This window comes from Larus michahellis, chromosome 2 (assembly GCF_964199755.1).
Source record: "Larus michahellis chromosome 2, bLarMic1.1, whole genome shotgun sequence".
NCBI classification, from domain to species: domain Eukaryota; kingdom Metazoa; phylum Chordata; class Aves; order Charadriiformes; family Laridae; genus Larus; species Larus michahellis.
The window spans coordinates 131,363,666-131,382,370 of record NC_133897.1 but is presented as its reverse complement, the minus strand read 5'-3'; the positions used below and the strand labels follow the sequence as shown (position 1 = coordinate 131,382,370).

At 37.7% G+C, this 18,705-nt stretch overlaps 1 protein-coding gene across 6 annotated transcripts in view; it reads left to right on the top strand.

Annotated features, from left to right (window-relative positions):
- PDE7A (phosphodiesterase 7A) overlaps window positions 1-18,705 on the top strand; it is a 78,103-nt gene that overhangs the window by 34,164 nt on the left and 25,234 nt on the right. For 2 of the 6 annotated variants that reach the window (XM_074577150.1, XM_074577147.1), the window contains exons 2-3: window positions 8,122-8,182; window positions 15,747-15,830. In XM_074577150.1, the coding sequence (XP_074433251.1) occupies window positions 8,122-8,182; window positions 15,747-15,830 (145 nt within the window). Of the gene's footprint in view, window positions 1-1,115; window positions 1,277-8,121; window positions 8,183-15,746; window positions 15,831-18,705 lie in introns of those variants that run through there. The other 4 variants (XM_074577148.1, XM_074577151.1, XM_074577152.1 and 1 more) reach the window with 4 other exon arrangements.

Here is an 18,705-nt window from a genome sequence, read left to right as displayed (position 1 = left end):
CTGAGTATATTGGACTGCTCAGATGCATCATCAGTGCTCGTGGAGGAAGTTAGTTTGCTGGATTTCAACCCTGGAAAGTGCCAGGGATGGGAGAGGGGGATTCTAGGCAAGTTCACGTAATCACGGAATTTTTCAGAGTTGGAAGGGACCTCTAGAGATCATCTAGTCCAACTTCCCTGCTAAAGCAGGATTGCCTAGAGCACATTACTCAGGACTGCATCCAGGCGGGTCTTGAAAGTCTCCAGAGAAGGGGACTCCACAACCTCCCTGGGCAGCCTGTTCCAGTGCTCTGTCACCCTCACCGTAAAGAAGTTTTTCCTCATATTTGATCGGAACTTCCCATGTGCCAGCTTGTGCCTGTTACCCCTCGTCCTGTGACTGGGAACCACTGAAAAGAGTCTGGCTCCATCCTCCTTCAACCCACCCTTTAGATACTTGTAAACGTTAATAAGGTCTCTCCTCAGCCTTCTCCTCTCCAGGCTAAAAAGCAATAAATCGAAGCAATGTGCCAGTTCAGGCATGAGTATGTGTGGCTGGAAAGGGAGTACGAGGGATGGTTTGGTATTTAGTGGACAGAAGAAAAGATTAGAGAACGATGATCGGTTTCAATGATTGCGTGTATTAAACGCATTAACTTTCTTTCATTATTTATAGTAAGTTGCTGTAAAAGCAACCTTGAAATACGTTTTGAAGTTCAGTTCATAGCAGTTCTCCAGGTGGCGGAGATAAAAGGAACTAGTGAGTATCGGCTATGGTGAAATCTGCTGGAAACGGGCTCCTCGCAGCGTTTAAAGGCGAGGCAGTGCCCTGATTTACCGCAGGTGGTTTGGGCGCTGGAGTTGGATCCTGGAGCCTAACGAGCCTCGCTGTGTTAAGAAAAGCACGTAATCCTGTTTTTTCCGTTTCCTTTAGCACTTCTGTAGGGTTGAGCGAGGCTTTACTGTTTGCCGAGTCCTACGGTTGTAAAACTCCCTTGTTGAGCGGGGAGCGGGCGGCGGGGCGGGGGGGGGGGCGGCGGGCGGTCCGGTGACGGCAGCTGCCGCCGGGCGGCCAGACCCCGCCCGCCCCCTTCCACCGACCGCCGGCCCTACCGCCCCACCGGCCGTCCCACCGCCCCGCCGCTCCGGCACCCTCTCCCAGCCTCCCGCACCGGCGGGGAGGGGGAGTCAGGGAGAGGGGTGGAGGGGAGTACGCTTCACCTCTTCGGGGCGATCCAATGGGAATTGCATTGATCTGGTGTCTAGCTCTGATCCTTATCAAATGGATTGCTTCTAAGGTAGGCCATTTTATTACTCTTATTTCGACTAACTGGGGTTTATAACTAGCCTGAGAGAAAACAAGTCATTAAGAACTCCGCGAGTGCTTATTTTTCTTTTTTAAAATCTAATCTGTTCTGGAAACACATCACTCGTCATTTTAGTTTATGTTTCTCAAGCGTTCATACCTGATTTTGTAGCTCTCGACTTTTGCTTGCCTTGAAGTGGGAAGAGTGTGTTTGTAGCTGTGCCAGTGAGGAGACAGGGAAAAGGGAGGTGAAATGGCTTCTGAATGGCAGGGCTTCGCTTGCTTCCTTCACTAACAGATCCTCGGTTTTATAGTGCTTTAAAGGCTTTGTGAAAATAAGGAAAAACAATTTAAAACATAGTGAGAGTAATGCAAATCGTCGTATTTTGCTTCCTGGGCAGGATATCCTTTTTGTATTGTTGATCTCAGGGTTATGGGAGTGGAACAATACCAGTTTTGTTTGCTTAGGTGAAACACTGGCTACTTCACTTACTTTGTAGCCTTTCCATTTGATATGCCTATGTTTTGAAAAGTGTGTGCTAATGTTAGGCAAAATTAGGAGTTCCTACTCTCTAAAGAATGTAAATGTCCCCATAATGTATGTCTGTTATGGTAGTAAATATAGGCGGGATTGGTGCCTGGAGAGGAGACCAGGCTCTTCTCACCACAGCTTGCTGCCTAACCTGGAGTTAATTCCAAAAGGAGGAATGAATTTAAGTTTAGGATTGTGAAGGAGGGCCAGAATCACTGGAGAGAATGAGAGAAACTGGGCGGGGGGGGAAAAGTCAGAGTTCATGCATTTTTTTTTATATATGTATATTATTCGCACACAATTTTAACATTTTTTGTGCGATTAAGAGGACAGTCTGAGCAGACAGGAATTTGAATTTGTTGTGAAAACAAGCTTTGCTGGGTATCCATGCCTGTACTCTTCAGTCATTGCCAATAACACAATTCTAAATTTACTAAAAGCAAAACCGGTCAGGCTTAGTTGCTACCACTTGTGATAACTTTTGTCACATCAAGAAAAAGATCAGGATACCCTAATGGGTCACTTGTGACTGAAGGCAGATTCTAAATGCCCAAGTTTTACAGCCAGTGTGCTAGGCTGTTAACATCATCCACATTTTACTGGTATACTGTCAAATTGCTGGTTCTCTGAAACTTGACATGAAAAGCCTGTTTAAGGATTATGTCTGTAATTCAGTTTGGTCAAAGATTCTGTTAAGGTGGGGAAAAATAGGAATTCCAGGTAGCTGACATAATACAGTTAAGCATAAAAACCTCTGCTATCTATGGTTGTGTTCTTAAATGTGCTAACAGTTGTTTCTTTTAAAGTAATTTCTTTTTTTGTGTGTTCGTCCAATTTTACTGTTGCTCTTGCATCCTTCTGTCATTCTGATTTAGTTTCTAAAGGTAATACCCTATATGTTTCTGTTTTCAGTCAATCAGTGTGTCAATCAGAAATAAAAAAAAATCACGCTTTTTTGACAGTGCTTTATTTTCTGATCAGTCTTCAAGCTTTTGTTTTGTATATTGTTGTTAAATCTTGAAATTTTTATGCTGATAAAATTTTGGGTAAATCTTAACGATGCCACATGATGCACATCTAAGGCGTATAGGAGAAAATATCTTACAGATGTTTATTAGATGTATGTACCACTAAAGTAGATAACTGTCATTCAAACAATAGCTAAGTTTATAAATGATTGCCATCTGTCTTAGGAGGCGATCATGTGAAATAGCTTTATATGGAAGAAAATACTAAAATTGCCACATTCAGATATTTGAAGGGGGAGTGCGTGTCTTATTGCTGATTAGTATTGCCTTCCTGAAATTAACTACATTTTCTTATCACTGGTTTGGTAAACCTTCAAAATACTGCTTTGAACTCCAGTGAAATATTTAGAAAGTAGTAGTAGGACCATTTGCAGTGACTTGTCCAAGTTCAATAACAGTTTCTTCAGTGCTTTAAAAGAACATTTTTCCAGTGTTTTAGTGAGTAAAAACTTGGTGATGCCTTGTGGAAAACTATGTATCTTACGTTAGCATGGAACTCTTGATTACTTTAATAATTCTAAAAATTATGATAAATGACAGTTTCGCTTGTAAAATCCAATAATAGTCGGAGATATCTGGTCTAGTTAGTTTGTCATTCTAGGAACTTCTTGTTGATAAACTGTCTTAGAATCTTAAATAGTGTCCAAGGGTGTATATTTGAGGCAGCATAACCAGTAAATTGCAGTTGCCGTGATATAACAGCTTCTCCAATTTGTTCTTATTTTCTCTTTCTGAAAATAATCCTCTGATTGTTGGGCAATAACTTGGGCAGAAAAAAGAAGTAGGTAAAAAACCACCTTATTGGCTCTGGTGCTGTCCTCTGGTCCTTTCCCAGCTTCTGCATAAACAACTTGAGTGGCAAAATGAGGGTTGTGTACTCCATCAGAAAGGCGCAGGTGGTTCTTCCTGATGGGAGGAACTGAATTGTGAAGGCCAGCAGCTCTACCAGTTTCCTTCTGCTGATACAGAACGAGACCAGCAGTTGTTTCGCTTGCAAGTCCAAAAGGTGGTGCTTGCCAGAATGAAGTGCCCAGCAGTAATGCTGGTGCTCTGCTCTGAGCTGGAATGGGAAGTCCTTGTGATAAAACTGATACATCATTGGAAACGTTTGTTTGGCACAAACAGCAGCAGGTGCTGTGTTTCCAAGTGTTACACACATATGCTGTACTCCCCAGCATCACTGAAGCGGTTTCCCTTTGAAGATATATCCATGTGCTATTTTGGCATGTCATTCCCATTGCATGGCCTTTAATAACTTCCTATACTTTTCGTGAAAAGATTTGCGTAAAGATCTGACTTAAATCTATCTTCGTTAAATACTCCCTTTACCTATTTTTGTGGAGTCCTTGTGTCATGGTTTTTAAAGAATTAATGGAACTTCTACTTTAGTTTGAACTTCTTCCATTAACTTTCCATAAAGATGTGACAAAAGAGAGGAGAAATGAAAGCTTTTCTTACTGTATTGCCCTTTGGAAGAATAAATTACAACTCTAATATGAAACTGAAGTTTAAGGTGAGGTTTTCAAAGTGGAAGTCTAGTGTAAAGAGTCCTTCCCAGCCATCTTCCTGACTTCTGCCTTCGCTGCTGAAGCAAAACAGCCCACCCGGTTCAGATGGCTGTGCTCGTGTCTGGAAAGGAGGGAATGGTTAAGAACCTCACCTGATCATTTGAGAAATATGTTGAATCACTTGGAGTCCAGCAGATATTCCCACCAGACCAAGTTGTCCTTGTGCTTGAAAAGGGAACCCTCCTAGACGCATTAGGAATGTCTTCAGTTTGAGTGCTAGTAATTCCCTCTGCCTGTTGGAACGATGCTTTCTTGTTTGAGATTTGTACAGAGCCTCAAGGAGTTGAATATGCTTTACAGTTGTTAAGAGGTACAAAGCTTCAGGTAGACCCAAGCTGTGGCAGAGATCTAGAAATAAAATTTTATGCTAAATGAGTTAACAATATTGACAACAATGTGCTATTTTGACGTGCTAGAAGTCAAGCTCTGTCCATGAGGTTTTTAGCCAAGGTTTCTGTAGGCTGATGCGGTGTATGCTACAGTCAGCTGTGTAAGTAAGGTAAATTTTTAGTGTAAGTATAGTCTTGATGTCTTGGTGTAGGCTACAGAGAGTGGGCCTTTGGTTAGCAATGACAGGGGAAGCATTTTTGGCTGTCACTAAGGGCAGAATCCTGGTGACTGAATTGTTTAAACTGTTGAATGCTTTATGGGAACTTCAGTCCTTCAAGACATATTTGCCTTTCTGCTTACAAATTTGCTGCATGTGACAGTTCACATTTTAGTAGAAGCTTATGCATTAAATCTGGTCTTTCTGTTTGCTGGATTTAAAAAGTGGAATCTGGGCAGAGTATCTTAATGAACCACAGGCAGGGTGGATTAAATTGCTTCTCTTTTTTGCTTTTTTTTTTTCCCCTTACATTTTTCTAGAGTAGTGCAGGGGATAGTATAACTAATACGTGGACAATATTATTTGAAGTGGGAAAATAGGTGATATACCTCAACCTGTGATACATAGTCAGTTACCTCTTTGGAGTGTGACTTGACACAAAGCAATCGGTGGCTGAGTGAGCGTAATATTATTTAATTTACCTACCTATTACAAGTTGCTAAAAACCTCTGTCCTGTTAGCTCTTTCCTCTGTCTCTGCCCACCACAGTGCTCCTTACTTATTTGCCTGGTCTAAATGTATGACGTCTGACCACTCATCACCCACCCTGTATCTGTCCTTTGGTGAAACTTGCTAATAAGTGTTTTCCTCTTCTCTGCCTTATTTAACAAATTTCAGTGAATGAAGTATGCTTAGGACCTCTATCTCTTTAGCAAAATTAGCTGAAATTGCCCTACTACTTTTGAAGTATTATTAGTAAGGTTTACACAATAAACTGTCTCTCTTTCTTTAGGAAACCAAACTTTGAAAGTTGATTTTTAAAAGGATTTGATTGTTCAAAGTTTCCTACAAGATCTTTTGAAGTTCTTGCAAAACGAAAGTACTTGTTTGTATTAGCAACTGGTTTGTTTTTAAAAATATGCTTTGTGTTTGATATCATACGTGGATGTACTATATCTAGCAAATAATATTTTAGAGAGCAAGTAGTATTTTTAGAATCAACATATCAAAAGGATTAACTTTTCAGTAAATTTTTGCATATTGTTTTCCTTCTCAGAGACTAATGCTCCATTTGGGCATGGTTCTTCTGGCTGCATTTGTGCTTAGCTTTCTCCTGTATTAGGTTACAGAACTGTACTGGACATATCCAGAAATCTGTGATAGACAGGTGCAAATTGCAAGTTAGCACTGAACTACATCACTGATTGTGCCTAGTCAGTAATATGAAATGTTCCGGTCTACTGAAAATATACTCAGCTGAGATTTGCTGAAATGCAAAGGTGAAGAAATTTGAAAATGTTAGTGGGAAATCAGCATCATTTTCTGGCTGATGAGGTGCATTGCTGCCTTTCTCATCAGGACAGGCACATTGCTGTGAAAAATGCTGTACAAACATATTTCAAGGGAAGGATTATTTGGATGGTTTATGGTCTTCCAAGAAAATACAGATCAAAAGCTAAGACAACATAAGAATGCTGTACAGGGAGTTCTTCCTTGTAGTCTTTACAACAGCTACTATAATTGGACCCAATTTGGAGCTAGGTGTTTGGTCATTTCTGTAATTAAATATTAAGCTTACCTTTGGAAAAACTTTTCTGATTTCAAGTGTAAAGTTTTTTTTCTTGTTTTAACGTGAAAAATATTGAAACAATTAAGTGTAACTTCTGTGTTTGGAGTCAACACATCAGTTGTATAAATCATGCTGAGGGAGATTATTAGTCTCTAGTCTTTCATTGTGTGAGTTCAGTTTGCTCTGTAGAGCAAGTTTTACCCTTTCTCCCCCCTTCCAAGTAATTTGTTTCTTTAGCTCTCTTTCTTTTAGAATTCTTCTCAATGTCCAACATCTGTTTTTCTGTCCTGTTTCCTAACATGTTTTGTTTTCCCATCTTTTGAACTGACACGTTTTCAGGCTGTTGTATATCCCTGGTGTAGTGTTGTTCCTGCTACACAGGAAAAAAAAAAAATGGGTGTCTGTGTTCACCTCCAGGCTGGCTTTTAGCTGAAGTTCTCAAAGGGGTATGATAACCCCTTGTGGCACCCAGGACTTCAGTGTCCTCATTGTAAATAAGAAGTGTGGTGGTCACGGAAAAGTCATAGGAGATTTTAATGCACACGCACAAAAAATCTTATTTCTTTATAGAACAAATGTTGTGAACTGGCAAAGTTCAGTCTGATTGTGAAGGTGATCCTCTGATCCTAGTAAGGTCATGAAATAACATTAATGAAGGCCCTAGGAAGTGGCAGAAGATGTTGAAAGAACAGTAAAGGCAAGACGTGAGGCTGGGTGCTAGGTCATGCAAAGCCTTGGGGACTACACGATGCCAGTGTTGTGTAACTATGAGAATGTTTCTCCAGTTTTTAGCTATTAGAGGACCAGTTCACTGCACTTGTGGGAGGCTTCCTGGGTTATAACTATTCTCGCATTAGCTGAATATGTATGGAACATACGTATTTCGCGTAGGTAAGAAATACAGCCTATATGGGAGTATCTTAGTGTCATGCATAGGTAGCTTTTGTCATCATATGTGCAATACCACTTGCTTGTTTTATTTAAAATAGCTTTATGTAGTACATCCTGCTTCAGTGGTACCTTGATTTGACCTCAGAAAGTACTGGGTGGAATGAAAGTAGCATGTAGCCGGCAGGTTCTGCCCTTGCAGAATATAGATTGAATTCCTAGGACTGCAGTAATGGTGTCATTTGAGTTATCGTACTTCTTTTAAAACTACTTTTAGCTTGAAAGATGGAAATACCCCATAGGTAAAAGTAAACAAACAAATAAACCAGGAACTGCAAGTATTTGTTTTAAGTATTACATTCTAGAAGGCTATGAGGAGCACGTCTGCTTCATCTTGTTTTGTGTCTCTTTTTTACTGTGAGAAATGATAGAGCAGCATCCGGAAAGAAATACAGAGGGGATATCTTTTTCCACACTCTGGTCCTGTTTTTTACAATGTCTTCACCAGCAATTCCTGTCCTTCCTTTGTCCCTTCCTAAAACAAAATCAGTGTGTATATATTTGAAAAATGTATGTTCAGATTTCCAAAATAAATTTTGAGAGTTAAATTGGAAATGGGCAATGGGCAATTGATATTTATTTTAATTTCAATTTAAAAATGATTCAGATCTAACTTGCATAAAATATACTTTTTTTTTTTACAGAGACGTGGAGCAATTTCCTATGACAGCTCTGATCAGACTGCGTTGTACATTCGTATGCTAGGTAAGCATACCAGTTTCTACATTGCAAAGTTCGAGCATTTATGATTGATTTAAAATAATTATTTTCTTATATTTGAGTGATGAGTTCTTAAACTTACTGTTCCCTTTCTCCTGGATAATACTCTGGTTAGATTCTTTAGAAGAGTTTGGGTTCTTCTCTGTTGACTTGGGTTTTTTGGCTGTCTGCCTTTTTTCTTTTTTTTTTTTTTTTTTCTTTAATCATTAATCATTGTGTCAGATGTTTTCCTCCTATATTAAAAAAAAAAAAAGAAAAAAGTCTTATAATTAACGTAACATACTTGGTAGAAGTTAAGTTTTCCAAGTGACTCATGATTGATCTTTATTTCTGTGATGGAATTTATCACCTCTGCATGGTATCCTTCTGGTTAAAACTGTAGCTGAAAGAACATTTGTGTGAGAGTTACCACACGCTTTTAAAAACTTCAATACTGAGACTATGAAATGTTCAAGGTGTTCTTAAAATAATGATGTGATTTTAAACAATACTTCTCTTATTAGTCCTAGAAGATGACTAGAGAAGCGAAAGGATACATGAAAGAGCCAGTAGTTTAGTCAACTTACTGAAGAATGTTTTCTGGAGTAGTAACTAGATGAAGGGTAAAGCTGAATTAAAATGAAATAACTGTACTGGGAAGGGCAAGCGTCTGGGGGAGACCCTCTGTGATAGTGGGTGCATGGAAGGAGGAGTTCAGGTCAGTCAGTGAGAGGAGAAAGATGCAAAGCTCTTGCAGATCTGGCTGCCGAATTCGATACTTCCCGCACCTCTTCTGGAGGCTGCTGGTGGTGCAGATGGCATGGGGACTGTGCATATACTCTAAGTCTGTTTCACTGCAAAATTATGCCACTTAATTTAAGCCATCTTGAGCTTTGATTTTGTGTCGAAATGGACTATGAATGCTTGCATGTCGTCTCACACGGCTCAATGAACATCAACAGCTAGCGATTATAAATTCTTAACCAGCTCCAACTAAATCAGCCAGAACATGTCTTTTTATGCCCTGAGTCTTTTCAATTTAGTTATATATTGTACATATTAAAGTCCCTGGAATTTCATAATTCATGCGTTGTCTATGAATTTAAAGTGTAAACTATATGCATCTTTACACGTGTGTATATATATGAATTTATAGTCATAACCTACGTTTGTAGGCATACATGTGCGTGTGTATATATAAATGTAATTTTGACTCAGCATCTTTTCATTTTTGTTTTTCAATTATGTTGGGTTTTTTTAAGTTTGAAGTTGTTAATACTCTAGCACTGACTGTCTACTGAAGGGTTTTTGATAAGAGAATATAATTACTTTGGAGATTTCTTAAGGGAGGCTGGAAGATGCTGATTTCTAAACGTTTATCGAAAAAGCTGCTGTGTTGTTTTTGTTGTTGGAAATAGGTTTATTTAACTTTCAAAAGTTGAAATAACTTTTTAACTTTCAATCAGCCTTTTTGCAGGATGAACACTAGAATTCTTCAAAATGTGATTTTTCTGCTCTAGTCATAAGAAAGTGAATTCAGGCCTAAGGTAGCTTCGTTTCCTTGATTTTGTGAAATTTTTTTTTAAACTAAATTTGTTTTGTACATTTTTTTTTTTCTGTTTCAAAATCCTGAAAAGTGAGTACTTTTAATTCCACTACAGGGGAAATATGTATTAATTCATAGGCTTGAATTAAAGGTACTGTAAACATATGTCTATGTGTTTATGTTTTTAAAAATAATCTACTAGTGATAAAAGCCCAGCTTGTTAGAAAATAATTCTTAATTTCTGCGAATAATCTGATTTCTTTTGCTACTTTGGAGGTTTAAGTGTACCATGATGTAGTTAGGCCCATCATTTCTGCAGAAGGGTTTGTGATAATGCTCAAGTAAATCTAGAGGAAAGCAAAGCACAGCTTCCTGTCGGTCTTGGTATATACACCTGAACTGAGGCAAAAATCTGATTTGTTTTGAAATCTTTCTTTGACTATGCTCATAGGCAGAACTAGAATATATTCGGAACATGATGTTAAGTAAACGAAATTTTCACTTGTTCTCTCATTGGAATTAATTATTAGATTTTGTGATTGGTGCTTGTTATGAATAGAATAACTCTTGCTGGCATTTGTTGCTGTTCAGTGATGCTAGCTGTTCACAGGCAGAAAGTCTTTTAAAGGATTGACCTCTTCTAACTTTGGCTGGGGCGAGGAGGGTACCAACAAAAAAACAAACAAAGAATTGCTCATTGGATGTTTGAATCAGTATGCTAAATTTGTATTACTTTCTCACTTGGTGATGACTTCTTTTTTCCCCCAACTATTACGTACGCTATACGGTACAAGTTAGCAACTATTTACAGATTCATTTCTGTTGTATTCATAAATGGACCGTAAAAAAGACCAGCCTGAAAGCTGAACAGTTGGAAGCATCGGTATGTAGAAACATTCTTACCAGCGTATATTCAAGAATGAATATATTCAATTAGCATTTTTTGCAAGAAATGTGAAGTATTGCACTTCCCATACAGTATTATGAGAGTTTTGGTTTTTTGATTTATCTTGGTACATTTTAGCAGAGTGAGCTGTAAGGAATCCTCAGCTGTAACTTAATGGGAAGTTAGGCACAGTCATGAGACATTTTGCCTTTTACTTGTTTGGTTATTATTCCAAACTGACTATATCTACTAACAAAATGTACCTCAGTAAGGTGTTTATTTTAGCAGACCAAAAATATAAAGCCAAGGGTATCTCGACACCTCCCTCTGCCTCTGTTTGGTTGTGCTGGCCATAGAGTTGTTTCCTTTAATGTTTTCAGGCTGTTCGAGTGGGAATCTAATAAAAATTCATTTGCAGTGAGTAAATAGAAATTCCTGTGGTATAGCAGTGTTTCCAGGTGCAATTTAAAAGATCAAATTTTAGGGGTACACAAAATAACTAACTCTTAGCTCTCTTCATCAGTGTCGATATAAACAAACAGCGTTGACTCTAATGACTCATCTGTCATACCCCATTCCCAAAATATACACTAAGCCACTCCCGAGTGGCTTATTTACTATTTTAAAATACAGATACAGATGCAGCATTGTAGAATTTTTCTTTTAAGACCTTAGAAGGGCTAATGTATCTGCATCACCTCAGTCAGCTACTTCTCTTGGCAAGTATGAGGAATTCTCAAAATTTCTTGTAAGTGCTTCTGTGTAATCTTGATTCTTGGTTTTTCTCTTTGCTTTTATGGTTTCTTTTTTCTTGTTGTTTTGCGTTGCCTGAAAGTTTTGCTACTGTGCATGGGGTGGAAAGAATGGGGCACTGACTGCTTGTGTGGGTGAGTAGGCACCTCTCAGCTACAGCTGGAGCATTTTACCCTCCTGTAGAGGTCTTGATCACTTCAAATAGGAAGGAGCAAAGGCAAGCTACAGTGCAATGCAGGTACACGCTCTTCTCCGGTAGCAGTTACGTTCTATTCCTTTTGCTTTAATTCTGGCGTATTTGGCTGACCTGTCATCTGTTTCTCCAACGAATACAATAGGAGGTTTAATCTATGAAGCTAGTAATTCTTTCTGGAAATCCCGCTCTTCACAACTTCATGACTTGGGTGGTTTACCTTGAGGTGGCTGTTGTAATTTCTGCTCCCAGCTGTCCTCCATGATCTCTGAGATTTCTGCCCCTGCTCCAGAAGGCCTCAGCTCCCCAAGCAGCTGCTGCATTGTTACTGTGCCACACTGGAGTGTTAGGGTAGCACGAAGTTATGTGCTGTGTAACCCTAACACACAGGGATGTCAGCTATGGCATTTCAGCTGCCTCGTAAGTATCAGAGCTGTCCTTGCGGTGTGAGCAGGAATCTGAGAGAGGGGTAGGAGCTATGTCTCAAGGTAAGTTTTGTTACAGCCCTGATTCCTTTTTAGTTGTAGCTGCAAACCTTCCTCTTGCATTCCTCCTTCTGCTATTTACTCAGTTTTCAGTTGAGTTTCTGCCTGTATGGCCTTTGTCTTAAAAAATGCAAGCAGTTCTGGTCACCTGGAACTATTCTGGAAGAAAATCTAGTTAAATACTCAGCCAACAGATATTTTGCCATGTTTGTGCACAAAATCAGATTTTGAAAGGAAGGCTTCACATTTTTAAAATCTTTCTCTTGATTCTTTGGATTCACAGAAACTCAAAGAGGGGAAAAAAAAAAATTGTTCCTGGAAGTCCCCTGGATGCTGGACTTGAATGTGTTCCCCTAAGGAAACAGAGGAGTCTCTTCAGAGTGGCTAAAGTGGCCAAAGAAGAGACACTTAAGATGAAAATTGTCAGCTTGCTACCACTTCTGCCCCCCCCCAAGAAAATTTACCTATAAGCAAATGGTGCGATCTGATGGTTTCAAAAGATTTTTCTAGCCACTTTGATATTTTTTTTAAAGGCCTAAATAAACAAAAGCTATTAATAAGTTCTTTTGGTTTAGGTATTGAATTTTAATTATCTTTAAGCTACTGTAAAAACGATTGGCTCTGAGGTTGCTGTTTGAAGGAATTTTGTAACAGTGTCCTTTTGTCTTAGAAAAATAATCTTAAATCTGAAATGTCTTGTGCATTTACCTGTGATGATAAACATGGCTCTTCCTTAAAATTAAATTCTGTATTGTTGTAGAGCCACAGGGTTACAAAAAATTTGTGCAGAATTTTCCAGGCATACCGATGGGAATGTGTTGTGTTGTGTGTGAGCATAACGTAACGATGGTCCAGTATTTCTGGATGTTTTGGGACCAACTATACATACGTGGTAGAGATTAATCTCACTGTGCTAACAGCACATCATTTCATAATGTGCTAAAATGCAGCCAGTTCGATGCAATTACTTTTTATGCTTCTGTACATGTAGAAGTTTCAAATGGATGTATGGTATCTTCAGATTCCGCTTCTACCAGTTTTTCCAAGCACACCTGTCTGAAATCTTGAAAAATGCAGTATTTCTATACAATGACAATGGAGACAGCTCTTCCGCCTTTGTTTTTTCCCAATAGGAATTTCTACTTTGTTTACTGTGATAAATTCCAGTCCTGTAGAAGTGAGATCTCTTTCCAGAATAAATTCAAATGTATTCTAAAATATTCATCCGTTGTTGAGATTCTGACTCGTAAAATACCCTCTGTTTCTACCACAATCAAGGAGAGAGAATTTTAACAACTATTTAATGAAAATATTTTGCTTTCTTTTCTGAGAATTTCTCATTTCATATGTATGCAAGTAAATACCCTCACTTTACTTTTATCTTATTACAGTTGCCTCTTTAATAGTTTGCCATGTGGATTTTTAGTATATCATTTTGTCTTTTGGCTAACTATTCCTGTAAATATACATTTTAATAATTACTATTAAAAGCAATGTAGTTAGTTGTACTTCTACATTTCCCTTGTAGACACTTTTTCTTATTTTCCTACTCGAAATCCACAACACTGCGGGCATTTCAAGGGTAACAAGGATACTGTTATTCTATCTATGCTGTTAGACTAGGTACTAGTAAATAAAAAAGAAAAAGCAGAGAGAAAAGTTCTACATTTCATTTATCAGATGAACCTGCTTGTTTTGTTGTTTGCAGAATTTCATGTTAGTCTTCAGGTATTTTTCTGTGAACTTTCCCTGTTCTTGACACTTCAAACAAGTAAATTGTTCACCAAAACCTAGTTGCACACTGACTGAAACTGGTAATTCATGTTATGGTTGGTAAATTTTGCAAGTTGAGACTGCCTTGAAAACTAAATATAATTCATGAAAGTTATTATCACCTTTTCTGTAAAAAAAAAAAAAAAAAAAAAAAAAAAAAAATAAAATTCAACCAAAAAAAGTCTTTTATTTTTGTTTTAATTCAGCTGGTGAACTCATTCACACAGTTGTAGCTATGACGGATTTCCCAGATAAATATGAGTGAAAGGTAATGAAAGTTGCATTTTCCTCCGTGTAAACCGGTATTTTCATACACAGCTACTAATGCATTCACCTTCTGTTTTCCAAAATTTCCTCCCTTTTTCCTTTTTATTCACTTACTTTGTAATTAAAATTCACCAGTTGCTTGTGCCTAACAGAAGAGTTCTACAATTTGCTGCCTCTGTATTGCCTGGAGCAAGACAAGCCTCTTGCGCTCTGCTCAGATGAATGCTTGAACCTTTATAAGTAATATATTGTCAGTAGTCTGAAAAATAATATTTACAGGTAGTGATTGGGTTACTTTCCCTTGCATCTCTGTTAAGGTTTTCAGTTTAAAAAAACTAAAAGGAGTTGTAACTGAAAACGACAAGTATTTGGTGTGTTTTTACTGATAGGTAAAGTTCAGACTCAATGTCTGGGGAGCCCTGGGTCTGCTTATCTTTTTGTGGTCCTTCCAGTGTGCCTCACAAGATAATATTCACATGAATTGTGTTGCTATAGATATGTGTCTTTAGATATGTATCTCCAGAAAGATACCTACTAAGTATTAAAAGTACATTACTGAAGTTTTAGTCAGTATCTTTAGCTATTTTCTGACTTAAGTTGCCTGCTTCAGCATTACAAATGAGCAGATTGGAGAAGAAAAGGGAAGAGCACTCAGGAAGTTAGGATACTATCAGTTGCTGGAAACTAAATAGCTACATTTTTATTTTGTTCTTATAAAATCAGTCTTAGTTCTTTGTGTTAAATACTTAGTTTGGATTCATACGAAAAAATCACTGTGTTTGAGAAAAGGAGAATACTGCACTTGAAGTATTTTCAAAATTAGAAACCAGAACATTTTCACATCTTGAATTTCATTTTTTTTTTTTTTACGACTTGAGGAGGGAAACATTATTGCATTTGATCCTCAAAGGTTTGCCCAAATTTGTGATTGCGAAAGGATTTTAAGTGAAAGCTTTTAATCCAGGTGAACTACTTACATTAATGCATACAATTACCTAACAAAAGAATACTGATCAGCTTTCAGTTGGTAAAATGCATAAGTAGAAATCAACTAGCATGCTAAAAGATTCAGACTGAAGCTAATTGCAGTGCAAAATAGTTTGATAAAATTTTAATACTGAGTTTTGGTATTTTAATAGGCTCTTGTGTAATATTCAAACAGCTGAGCACAAGTAAGTAAATGCTAGTGGGAAAATATTCTATTATGTAATATAAACCTGTATTGTAACTAGCTTATTTGCTAAAAGCTACCATTTCTAGAAGCTGAATCTTTTTGTACTGTACAAAATGTTACTGTTCTATGTGTGTTACTGAGGAACAAATCAACCTTTAATGTTGTTTCCTGTCATATTAAGGTGCATTTTTTTACCATACTGGTGTAGCAAGCTGTTCCTAATTTCATCTGAATGCTTTATCACATGCTTCTGGCAACGTATGCTTAGGCAGGAGAGATTTTGACAAGAAAGCATGCAATTGCATGTTTAACAAGTCTTCAAACTTTGTTTTGAATTTCACCTTTAAAAACAAAAAGCATTGAAATAGGCCTCTTGTTTGAATAACCCTCCTCCTTTAAGTACCTGAATCTTTACCCCTCCAGGCTATGTTCATTTGCATTTTATCTCTGCCACTCTTCCACACTTTTATTTCACTCTTGACCCTGTTTCTAGGAGATGTGCGAGTAAGAAGTCGGGCAGGATTTGAAACAGAGAGAAGAGGTTCTCATCCATACATTGATTTCCGTATTTTTCACTGTAAGTATTTAAAAGCAGATAAATGACAAATAAACAAAGGCTTCCAGTAATTTTAACTACCGAGCCTCTAGAAATAAAGTTAGCAGCTTACATAGCAAGACCATTTTTTTATATTTCTTAGGAAAATCTTTTGTGCTACTTTATTACCAAAAATAAGAGGAAAAATCTCACTGCTAATTTTTATTTCTTTAACCTCAGTTTAAACTCATTGAATTTAGACCTGCATCCCTATGGAAATGAAGACTATCTTATATACAGCTGCTGATGTGTGTGCTGAGGTCTTACTTGGCAGACACAATCAGTTGAGAAGAATGCTTTTATAAAGTAACAGAAGGGCCTGGTCCGGGATGATGTTTGAAGAGAATGACAGTAGATGTCAATATTCCTGACCTGATCATAATCAAGTAACATTACACATACTCAAACACACAGCTAGGACTTAAATTTTTTGGACCTAGGCAAATCCTAAATGAAAATTAATGTGTTACAAGAAAACAGCATACTAAATTTTCTTTGATTGTGTTTTAGGAAACATTTTTTCTCAAAAGTGTTACACACAGAATATTTTTTGATAATTTCAGTTTTTTTCTCTACATCTATATTGTTATAACTAAATATGTCAGTAGCTGTTGTAATATAAAAGCTTTAATAACCACCATACCAATATATGCAGCAAAAGTGCAGGGGATTTAAATCTTAATTAAATTACACCAATAATATTAATGTATTAAGTGTCATAAAGTATCTATACCAGCATTGTATCAGCACCGTTCCAAGTATTCTGAATGCAATGGAGAGATTTAGAAAAACTACTTTACGGTGACAAGTGTGGTTGATGTAATTATTTTATTAATAAAAATGAGTGGCAGAAACTGCTAATTCTGATCTTAACTGAAGTTACTCTTTTTAAAAATAGAGCGCTACTTAAATTTAAAACTCTTAGTTTCATTCAAAAGTTAGTATCATAGGTGAGAAAACAAAGTTTGAAGAGTATGCTATATTGATTTATTTTTTTTTTATTAAAGAGGGTAAGAATTCTGTCTCAAGTCCTGGTAATTCTATTGAGTATAATAAAAATTCTCTGTAGAAACAGCATGCGACTTATGAATTACATAAATATGTCTTTTTGTGTATGTATATATATATGTGGCATTTCGTGCTGGTACGGGCAAATACTAACAGAAATATTAAAAGAACTACCTGTTAAAAGGCAGTCATGTATGATATTATTGCTGTTGTCAAATTAACTGTATTTTCTGTGGTACTCATCATGCTGTTTCTTTCCATCCTGGTGATTGTGCATCAGGCAGATCATGACTAATCAGGAAAAAGATTTTCACACCCTTTCTTCTTGCCCCTACTTGTTCAGGCACAGGCACCAGCTTTTAGCAACATCAACTGTGGTGTCTGATGACAGCAAAGAATGTTGCTAGGAGGCCCAAAAAATTCCTTGGCTATAACTTCCCTCTCGAGTCAGCTGCTGTGGCAGTTTTCAGAGTTGCCATATTATATTGAGGTTATTTTTTATTTTTTTTTGCACTTCAGGACTGTGGCCTGTTACAGTGTTGCTCTTTGACATAAGACTCCTGCTACTTTGTGGAGTTTCTTTCAAAGTCAGTAAGGAATTCAACTGCGTCTCTCACGGTATCACTAGATTATCTATTCATTTACAGAATTTTTGGTTGTTTTTTTTAATCGGCAAAATGTTTTCTTTTTCTCTGCAATGCTAATTGAGTCACAGAATCACAGAATGGTAGGGGTTGGAAGGGACCTCTGGAGATCATCCAGTCCAACCCCCCTGCCAGAGCAGGGTCACCTACAGCAGGTTACACAGGAACGCATCCAGGCGGGTTTTGGATGTCTCCAAAGTTGGAGACTCCACCACCTCTCTGGGCAGCCTGTGCCAGTGCTCTGCCACCCTCAAAGTAAAGAAGTTCCTCCTTGTGTTTAGGTGGAACTTCCTATGTTCAAGTTTGTGCCCGTTACATTTTGTCCTGATCAGTGTTTCCTTAATTGTTTTCAGTTTTGTCCTGTCAGACTGTGGGTAGAGAGAAGTTTTGGTAATCAGGTTTAACCTCATTTTTGGGATATTCTCCGTGCCCTCCCCTGGTAAGTCCAGCAGGATTTTGCCACGTAAAGCTACACGGCTGAAAAATGTTCACCCATATGGGCAATAGATAGCATGTGAGAGGAGCTGGCTGAGCCAGCCGGCTCTTTGCTTGGGGCAAAAACTGGACTGAAAAGGGTCTCTTCTGCAGCTGAGGCAGGCTAAACCATCTCAATGTTGGCTTTTTTGTTTTGTTTTTTTTTCCTTCCCCCCCACAGCTGCATACTGAACATCAGTAATGCATGGATATGCTTCCTTCATGGTGTTTGTGAAGTTTGACCGTAACTTTCTCCTACTATCCACTGACTTTACTCTGTGGTTCTAAATATTTTGCAACGATCTTATCTGTCTTGCAGATGACTTAATATACTGGCTGTCATTCACAGTGTTGAAGCATTATTGCCGTTTCGTATTTTGCTCAGCTACTTTTTGTTGTTTAGCATTATTTTCTTTTTCTGTCCATGATGTTTTGTGAAGAAGTTGAATGTCTTTCAGCAAGTCCAGCTAATGATCAGCTGACCAGTTCTCTTTTCCAATATATTATTAACAGGCTTTTAACCTGATATTTTATTGGTAGGTTTGAAGAGTGTTGAATTTTAAAGGCATTACTTACCAAACAGTAGCTTCCTGAAAGTTTTTGTGTTATGTTGGGGTGTTTTTTAATAATCACTTCTGTTTTATAACATTGTTTTTACTTGCAACTTCAACTTGTGTTACCAAAGTGAAGTTTGTTAGCATTTAGTTCTTACGACCACTTCTGTTGCTTCA